General features: G+C 34.7%; 1 protein-coding gene across 2 annotated transcripts; it reads right to left on the bottom strand.

Annotated features, from left to right (window-relative positions):
- Positions 1 to 1,360: 1,360 nt before the first annotated feature.
- On the bottom strand, positions 1,361 to 9,547 carry LOC126725942 (allantoinase). 2 transcript variants are annotated; one of them, XM_050430966.1, is made up of 15 exons: positions 9,096 to 9,547; positions 8,708 to 8,801; positions 8,216 to 8,336; positions 7,398 to 7,471; positions 7,031 to 7,107; positions 6,718 to 6,754; positions 6,560 to 6,645; positions 5,501 to 5,560; positions 4,986 to 5,134; positions 4,368 to 4,494; positions 3,838 to 3,993; positions 3,641 to 3,751; positions 2,700 to 2,810; positions 2,135 to 2,233; positions 1,361 to 1,944 (listed from the first exon to the last, which is right to left on the bottom strand). In XM_050430966.1, exons 1-15 carry the CDS (start codon positions 9,183 to 9,185, stop codon positions 1,816 to 1,818), a joined length of 1,521 nt encoding a protein of 506 aa, XP_050286923.1. In that variant the 5' UTR covers positions 9,186 to 9,547; the 3' UTR covers positions 1,361 to 1,815. The 2 variants fall into 2 exon arrangements, with proteins under 2 accessions (XP_050286923.1, XP_050286924.1); XM_050430967.1 differs by lacking the exons at positions 8,708 to 8,801; positions 9,096 to 9,547 and having other exon boundaries at positions 7,398 to 7,475; positions 8,216 to 8,339.
- Positions 9,548 to 10,062: the final 515 nt, after the last annotated feature.

Here is a 10,062-nt window from a genome sequence, read left to right as displayed (position 1 = left end):
TCTTTTATTTTTCTATTAATTGTCCTGCATCAGAAATGTGTATGCAACTGATTCTCATACTAATAAAAATATGTTCAACTCACACTGCAAGGCCGGTTCATGGACTTGCAAGTAATGGGTTTGAATTTTAGTCCTAAGAGTAGATGTATTGCAGAATAACAAATTCAGTTATTCTTTTTCAATCATTAATCTTTTGCATCAATTTTAACAAGGCTAACATAGCATTATACTAATACCTCCTATTCAATCAGCTTGCAATGTTCATGATGAATGTCCAATGAGTACAGGAGAAATTTTGTCCAAAGTTTTTGCATTCTAAGAGAAGGATGTCGATTAGTTAAGAAGTATTAACTGAGAGGTCTATTGGAAAATTCTGTTTTGAATTTTTTTACTTTAAAATATTTTTTAATATATCTTTATCTGGCTCTAGTCTAAAACCCAATGAGAATTTAATGTAAAATTTTTTAGAAGACTGCTACTTACCTTTTGATGACATTGAATCATGAGACATCTTGCTTAATAGGCAAGGTTTTCATCCCCTGATATGGGGAACTTGTCAGGGAGTTTTGCCTACCAAGCAGAACCTCATGAGGCCTTAGATTCTAAGGGAGTCTTGCTGTGAATAATGCCGAGATGGTGAAGAGTACGAGTTGCATGCCCTTTGGTCATGTAAGTTTTCTCAACAAATATGTGTCCAAAGCACTCTACCCTTTGATCAGGAATGTAGGGAGTCACTTGAGGTCTTTTAGAGATTTGGTGGAGTGGATCCAAAACAGATTCTCCTCTAAAGATATAAGACTGTTCTGTACCGTGACATAGAAAATCTATAGTTGGGTTTATCAAACATTATACTGGAAAGCACAAACTTGTGGGTTTATCAGGAACACATCTGTCCAGTTCCTTCCCTCTCTGCATGAGGCCATAAATTTGAACTACTTCTGCACACGTGTGGTGTATAGAGGCCAGTCATGGTGTGCATAAAGCTAACAAATCTGCTAAGGCTCTTGCCCAGAATGCCTTTTGTAATAAAGTTACTAATGTTTAGGTGCAAGAAGACCCTCCTATGTTGGCTCAGCTATTGGCTGACAATGTTATTCCTGTGTAAAGTTCTCTCTTTTTCATAATAAAATTGCCGCAATTTTTTTTTTTTTTTTTTTTTTTAATGTTTAAAAAAAATAATAAATAAATCAGCTGGCCTATGTAACATAAGAACTATATATGGAACTATGGAAGCATCAACAACCAGCATCCAACTTTATTTAACCAGGTAAAAGTTGGCACTAGCTTATCCACAACTTTGTTTTTCTGCACAACCAAGCCCCGAAGGTTCTGGTGCATTAGATTTAGAAAGTCACAGTCAAACAAAAGCATGATTTTTCATTATTCTTTTTCAATCAACAGAAATGTTCAAATAAAGTTTTACAAGATAAAGAGTATATTGATGATGACTTATAATAAATATGTACAGCAACAGTTTATGTCCATGTAAGTTCAGAAATCTTCTCTATAAGCGATGAACTCTGTGCATCCTTGCCTTGAGATGAAATCAATATCATCACCAATAAAGTGTAAAACCTGACTTGAGTCCCATAACCAATACTGCCAAGTTGAGCAAAAGCTGATGGTGATTGTGTATTGCAACATTGCTTCTTGCCCCCAATGATGACTGGCCCACCTTCAACCAAACCCAGGCTTTGTGATGGGCAAGAGTTTGGAGTGCTTGTTAGAAAATCAATTGAAGAAAGAAATAAAACATCAAGAAACCGTTGGATATTAGAAACTTAAAATAGTTACAGGTTTTCCTTTTTTTGGTATTTATCTTGCGAGGATTGGAACACCACAGGCTGCAGGAGCATGCTTCCCCTCTTTGTACACAAGGTTCCCTCTTACAAAAGTTGCCAACACTCTTCCAGACAGTTTTGTTCCCATATAGGCTGAGATACTCTATATAAAGGAACATGGGAACATATATTAGTGACTTCAAAAATACTGATTGCGTTCACAGCAATAAGGTCGAGTAAAATTCTAAAAGTTAAAAGATTTTATAACAGGAAAATCTCATGTATGAAAGAAAGATATAAACAAGTGAATCGGACTGAATGTACATAATAGAAGACATATAAGAAAGACATACAGGATGCTTAAAGTATACAGGATAGTCATCATTGAGGTCAAACTCCACATCCGGTTCCCATATGACAATATCTGCAAGGTTTCCAGTAGCAATTGCACCCTGCATGATTATATCTAAAACTCGGATGAAATATTTCAGCAGGTAATTGTTAGCAATCATAAAAATTGGCTCCTGCCACCAATATTCTTACCTGCTCATTGATTTCAACACTCCATTGTTTCAAACTTACTAATGCCACTTCAAGAGACACTAAGATAGTATATGTCAGTTTTTAGGTTACAAATTTGACTTTATAATGCAACTCTCTCTCTCTCTCTCTCTCTCTGTGTGTGACAAAAATTATGTATTTGAAACACTATCATTGTAAGATTTCATAATTTCTGTATGCTTGCCTCTTTTTTTTTTTTATCGGGCAAGGGAGATAAGGGGGATATCATAAGAATTCCATTAGTTATGTACATTCATGTTTCACGGCAATGGCTAAGAACAAAGTCGCCACTGTACTTCATATATTCCTAAGTATTACATCACATCTATGAATTTGAAGCAAAATCAAAGTTATCACCTTTAGCTCTTGTCCAGCAAGTTTGGCAGGCCTCTCACTCCACCATAAAGCTAACTGTTCCAAAGTTACCCCATATTTCCGCCCATATGACCATGTCACAGGAAGAACAAACTGCAGATGCTCCCAAAAGAATACCAGTTAGTTATTGAAACCACAATAGGCTGTTCTCTTCTTGCACATATTCAACATCAGAATTCAAACAAATTAGTCTGTTCTCTGCTAGGTTTGGGGAGTGATTAATGTGTTGAACAATATAAAAAACCTACTAAAGCCTTTAAGAACCAATTTGGGGAGGGTTTGCACAGGATATGACAATTCGAAATTTTATCAGAATTAACGTAACATCAAAGTCGAGTTTTTTAGAAAGAAAAAAAAAAAAAAAAAGGATCCCAGGGTTACATTACATTAATAAGGAAAAGAAAGAATACCCATAATTATGACATAGATAAGTCATACCAAATTCTCAATAAAAAATAAGTTCAAATCAATTACATTATTCAAATTAGCTAAAATCAGCCAAAAATCTAGTGTCTGCACCGGCACGTTTAGAGCTGTTCAGGTGAGGAGTCAACCTGTTGCGCACAATTTTTTTTTTTGTTCAGAGGTGGATGATTGGGTATCTCAAGAGCTAAATATAAAATAGTTGATTTTCATGCCCCACACAGATACACACAACTAAGCAGTAAATTCATGTCTCCATTTCTTTTCTTTTCTTTTCTTTTTTCTTTTTTCTTTTTTCTTTTTTTTTTCCTTACAATCCTGAAAATTCTATTCCATGATACAGACAAACAGTTTTGTATATTAATCAACGTTTGGTTACCATCAATAATAACAAGGTTCCTCAATCAAAGACTAAGCTGTTGTTATTTAAAAACCACATAAGCAAATTCAACAAAGCGTTAGAAACCAAGGAGGTTGATCCTAAATGAAAACACGCCAACCTGCAAAGAGGATATGCCACCCCAAGCCCTCAAAAAGTTACCATCATCAAGCAGCTTGAGCTCTGGCACTGTTGGTGAATGATCAGAACTTAACATGTCGATATGTCCTTCCTGAAAATAGATGGAAACTATTTAGAAACAATTGATGATGTATAACAAAACCATGGGATATAAGTGGATCATGGAATATAAAATACCAACAAAGCTTCCCATAGTTTTTCTTTATTGGCTGCATCACGGATAGGTGGAGCACACTTAAAGCGAGTATCTCCATCACGGATCTCTTCTGCTGAGAAAGCCAAGTAATGGGGGCAAGTCTCAACAGTTATGCTGTCACCACCATTTTTTGCTTCCTTTAACAGAAAATTGAAGTGAGAGTAATATTCTCAGTCAAAAACAAGAAAGCATTCGCTTTGCATGCAGGAGTACAGTTTGCTACGGATTAACAGAAATGAATGACTAAGAATAAATCATGTGGTCAACCTCAGTTAGCTAAAGTGAAGGATCCACTGAATTGAGTTGAGGTGAGGAAGAGAACAGCAGTCACAAGGACTTTGAACTCTGATTAATGGCCAAGTTTATCTATATATACTAAAAGCATGTATATTTAGAAGTCATCAATGATTGGTAAATCTATTTGGTAGTGGATGCATATAAAGGCAATGACAATTTGCATCTTCTTTATTAAGTATCATGCCAATTGGGACTACATACATAGAAAGAGTACCTTAATAAGTTCTAAGGAAGAACTTGAATCAGACAAGTGAACAATATGAAGATGAGATCCTTCTGCAAGGCCACCACTCCTTGTCTCCTTTGTCACTGCTACAAGCTCCCTAATAGCTGCCTCCTCCCTGATTAAAAACAAAGAAGAATATCATTAATCATGTAAAGTAACATTGATAGAGATCAAGCCCTTGAAGGGTGAAAAAATAGTTAACAAATGTTCTGCGTTTTGAAGGGCATGGATAATTTTAGAAAGAAGTATTGATCTGATTTCTAAAGGTGGTCAAAACTATTTTGAAAATATTCTGTGGTTTTTGTTTGTGAATCATCAAGATTGATACTTGTTGGGTGTCTGCTGGAAATTCTAATTTGACTCATTATACATACAAATATCAGCCAATTATCTAGATTCAAGACGCATTAGCCAGTTTGATACCAAAGGCATGTATATTAGATAGCAGCATTAAGTTCGAATGGGCGATTGACCGAACCAATATATGCATTAGTATCAGAATGTATCCTATTTCATAAACCTTTTTTTCTCCATTCTAGAAGTACAATTCAAGCAATAGCTCAATAACCTACTTACTTCTTCATGATGTCATAAGAAATATCTTACCATGAAGGTGGCCTAGTCTTCAGATAGGTTGAGTAAGAATGAGCATCATCACTGCCATCTTTAGCTTCCAAGTGGATTTCAGAATCTTGTTGAATCTCTGCATGTACAAGTAATGGTCTTCTGTATTTTGCCAGGACAGACAGTCCCTCCTGAGGAATAAATTATTGCAAACCATTTGCAAATATACAAAAATACATCAGCACTGCAAGAGACAGATTCATCCAAAAATCATCTCTGCGAGACTGGCAAGCATAGACCAGGAAAACTAAAAGGTATTGGGAAAGAAGTAGAGGAGAATAAAGTGAGCATGTGATGTATTGCAATAAAGGTGACATCCACAATTATTTATGCATCACAAATTAAATTGTTATATTGGAAGAGAATAACAAAACATTAGAAAAATGGAAATGCAGCATATTGATCTTCCAATAAGTCACTTACTGTAACTGTAACTGAATTTGCAAAATAGGTAGATTGTTAGCATGAACATTTGGGCAAAATAGCAAGAAACAAACCTTTATATGACTGGAATTTGTCATGGGAAAATCGTTGATCCCCGAAGGACACATAAAGGACTACAAAAAAGCACAGAAAACTTTATCAAATGACCTCCAAGATCATACTTATTAGACAAAAGAAAAGTTGGAGTCATGATGGTCTAGATAGACACTATACACATACTTTACAATGCTATTGTATTATCAAATTAAACAATGATGATGGAAGCAGAAACCTACATGATATTTATTTCCAAAATGTACCAACTTTAGTTTGTGGAGCCATTGCTACAAGTCAGCTAAGTATAAAACTCTAAAAATCAATTAATACTTAAGATCAGGCTCAAACATGAAACAGCTATACTCATATAGAAGTTTGAAATATTATAAGTCCAATAACACTACAGAACCACACTGCTGAAACTTAGGTTCCATGAATTGGTGGTGGATCTTCAGTTGTAGTCCCTAGCTATAGAGTACTATCATTGTCTCTCTTAAGAAGATTAGGTTACTCATTATCTAATACGATAAAAAGATAAGAGGAAATTGATGCCTCCCTCTTCAGATGTGAAAATCCTTCATGAACCACCCAAATAAGTCATCTCACTCTGGAAGTTTTTTTTTTTTTTTTAACGGTATACAGTAAAATTGGAAAATTATGAATTGAGGGAAATAAGGAATTGGAGGTCCTGCTTTTCAACAGAGAAGTAGCCTCACTAAAGAAGTCTTAGTTGCAACCATGGTTCTCAATAAGCATCTGAAGAGGGATACTTAACATGCTATTATTTTCCATGAAAGAAACATAGACAGCTCTTGCAATTACCCTTATGCATGAAATTCTGTGGAAAGGAAATATTGATGGAACAACACAAGTTTAAAGGTGGAGATGGAGAACTGAAGATATTTCAAAATGGAAGTGCGGTCCAGCAAAGATTGCTTTCAAGCTTTGAGTCTCAGATCACTTTAGTAAGATAGTATACAGTTCAGCCCCTCTAGTTCTTGATCTAAGAAAGTTTTATCCAACCTTTTGCATGTCTTTTTTGAAAAGGAAAACCGAGCTTAATGGCTCATACTTACCTTCAAACCAAGAACACCAGCATTTAGGAGAGCCTCAAGAGCACTTGCATTGAATGCATTTTCCGGAACTAAACCTCCCCAGAAACCTGTTGGTAGTATAGTTAAAAACACTAGTCCTAGAATTATTAGTAGGCTAAGGTACAGGTTCGAGAGCATACCAACATCGACATAAATTCTCTCCTTTGCAGCTTTAATCTGTTAAGCAGAAGCATAAAAGTCAGAAAGAAAAATCAGTGGTTAGTTGACCTTATCTGCAGCTACTACCCATTAAAATTCATAAGTTCATTTCTTAATAAGGAGAGATGGATGGGATATGACAATATAAAAATTTTACAGATTTTACCAGGGGGAAAAAACCTTAGGACTCAAAGAAAATTTTCCTTTGTGTTGTGCAGGAATGTAATAATAAAACAATAAAAATTTATTTGTAATAAAAAACAAAGTAATCTACTGCTTCTTTTCTGTCCATACCTTGAGTTTCAAAGTCTCTTGAGACACAGTAGATGGGAAACTATTTAGAGGCATATCAACCAATGTTGTTATACCACCTGTACAAACAGAGTGATGCCAAATGATTTGGGTGTACATATATTATAGACTAGAGAGAAGCAAATAGATAAGAAGAGAAGAGATCAACATAAAAGAATCAAAGAATTCTGGTACTGCATGAGTATTATCTGAAATTTACAGAGAAATAAAATTGAGGAAAAAAATGATATTCAATGACCCCGGCTATCTAGGATATCCAGTAAACTCACAAAAAAAAAAAAAAAAAAAAAAAAAATTCCAACCAAGGGCAACCTTGAAACTCAAGTATAGATGACACAGATTGCCATACCTGCAGCAGCTGCTTTAGTCCCGGAAGGAAATCCTTCCCATTCAGCTCTTCCAGGATCATCAAGATGTGCATGCCTGGCTTGAACATAATCCAAATCATATAAATTTAAGGGAAAAAGGGCATTGTTCATGTTCATAAAAATAAAGTTATCTTGTTGAACTTAAAATTAAAGCTGGAGTTTGTATTTTAAATACCCCCAATTATATTTAATCTTATGCATTCCATAGTAACACTATTTTAAGACAGTCAAATCAAATCATCTGTTATGCACTGCTAATTACAGCCTAAGTAAAGAATTACGTGAAAAAATAACTTCCAGCAAGTCTGCATAATAGTTCAATTCATTCTTGCAAGCAATAGCTAGTTGGTGGAGAACAATTGTGTAAATTCTGTTTTGCCTTTTAAGATAATAAAAAATTGCAGTATCTCATATTCTTTCTGCCAAAAAGTGAATAAAATACAACGCCCAAATATCACCTATCATGAGACATAGAAAGTTTGCAAATCAATACATCATTACATGTGACCCAAAATACGGCCACCAGTTGCATGCAACTATTCAGGCATTCAGCGAGAAATAGATTATCCTGGATTGCAGTTTCCTAAATGTGAAAACAGGGGACACATAAATGGGAATATGTTTCCAAGTCTAATAGGCATCTTAACACTTATATCCCTGCAGTTCCCGTCATTATTTCTAATATATATTTCCCCTTCTCAATAATCAAATCCAAAACCATCATGAAAACTATAAGTCTGATACATATATATGCAACAAAGAAATTAACCACAAGAAGGAGATAGATATTATAGCTTACACATCAATCAGGCCAGGCATGACAACAGCCTCTTCATAATCAACTATATGCCCCACCTTGGATTTCCCCTGCCAATCCTCTTCTTTAACAATTGATAAAATCTTCCCCTCCTTTATTTCAACTGCTCATTTTAACATTTCATTATAAATAAAATAAATAAAAAATGCATTAATTAAGTGGTAAAATGATAATTACGAACAATCACGGTAGAATGAAGCATTTAGCATTAAAATAACAACAATAACTATATAACCTTGGTCCCAACATTTTGGGGTCAGCTATGAATCTCAATAGAGTCACATGTATTTTTTCACATTGTTTTACTCTATCCAAAGTCATACAAATTACTAAGCAACATTTTTATATTAGACACAAGTAGATTTTAACAAGGTTCTATATAATTTACAATCCACAAACCCTGATTTTATTTTCTCTATTTTTTCTCACTCTTATTCTTGGGGGACTTATAAAAAATGAACTACTAAAACAAACCTGAACCAGAAATGACACCTTGTGGTGTCACAATGCGTTTGCTGGTTATCCAATAGTGCTGGTAAGGAAGAAGGCTGCACTCCTTATGAGACGACTGTAAAACATGAAACGTCAAATTCAATTAACCAACCCAAATATACTACACTAATTAAGTTCCTCTATTTTCGAAAATAATAAACAAAAACCAATGCTTAACCGACTCACTTCAAGACCCTGATTACGATTTTTGGAAGGAAAAAAAAAAAAAAATTTTATTTGGATGAATAGGCTTTGATTATTTTATCAGCGACCAGACCATGGCTGATATAAATCAATCATTAGGAGCAATATATATAAATGGCAAACTAATATTAATAACAATAAGAAGAAGAAAAACAAAATATACGACCTTGGAAGAGTTCTGAATGTAGAACAACAACAAAAAAGAAGCGAGTAGTGTCAGCAGAGGCAACACCCTCCATTGCAGCATATAATCCATTTCTCTCTCACTCTCTCACATACAGAGGACAGACACAAAGTCACAAAAACTACTGTATGTGTCTTATGTTATCTCTAAGAGGCTTATAGTACACTATTTTGTTCATCACTTAAATCGTGAAATCGTTTTTTGAAAACACTGTCTTGTCTTGTCTTGTCACGCACGAACTCCACTACTCAAGCCTAAACAGAATAATCAGACCTGTTTTGGTGAGCCAGAAGTATTGTTACTGTCACCCGTGGGGGAGGTAGTTAGTGTCACCTACCAATGACATGGCTCCGGCATGTTGGTTGTCAGTGGCAACTTTTTCAGGGAAATTCTACGCCTTAGTTTGGATTGAGCGTTTTGTTCATTCCGTGGGTCTTGCGTTTTTTTAGTAGGTCGTATGAGTATTGTTTATGGACTAACAAATTCAGAAAAATGTAAAATTTTAAGTAAATTTGGGTCTCATTTTCATAGTACTATTTACACATTTAATAATTATTTTACTACAATATTTTTAGTAATAAGTTTTCAGTTTTCAACAAATAAGCGGTATCCAAATACACCCTTAAAGGCGCACTTGCATTTGTTAAAGAGTGGAATGATGCCTAATCACATTGTGACAAATTTAAAACCAAATTAAGGATTTTTAAAAAAAAAAATATTCATTTCCTTTCTTGGGTTTTTTTTGTTTTTTTTTTTGAGTTTCCTATCATGTTTTTTCAAAACTTTCAACTAGAGACTAATCACTATTCACGATGAGTGGGCCCATAGCGGGTAAATCGCTGGTTTAAAGAGTTTTTTCAAAGTACTAGTGCCCGGACTTGAACTGGAAAGTTCCTAGTCAAACTCGAGATGTTCTCAAAAAAAAAAAACTCGAGATAGCCACTTTGAG

The sequence above is a fragment of the Quercus robur genome, chromosome 5, assembly GCF_932294415.1.
Source record: "Quercus robur chromosome 5, dhQueRobu3.1, whole genome shotgun sequence".
Classification (NCBI taxonomy): domain Eukaryota; kingdom Viridiplantae; phylum Streptophyta; class Magnoliopsida; order Fagales; family Fagaceae; genus Quercus; species Quercus robur.
Note: the sequence above shows the minus strand (reverse complement) of the source record. Positions and strands in the feature narration are given on the sequence as shown.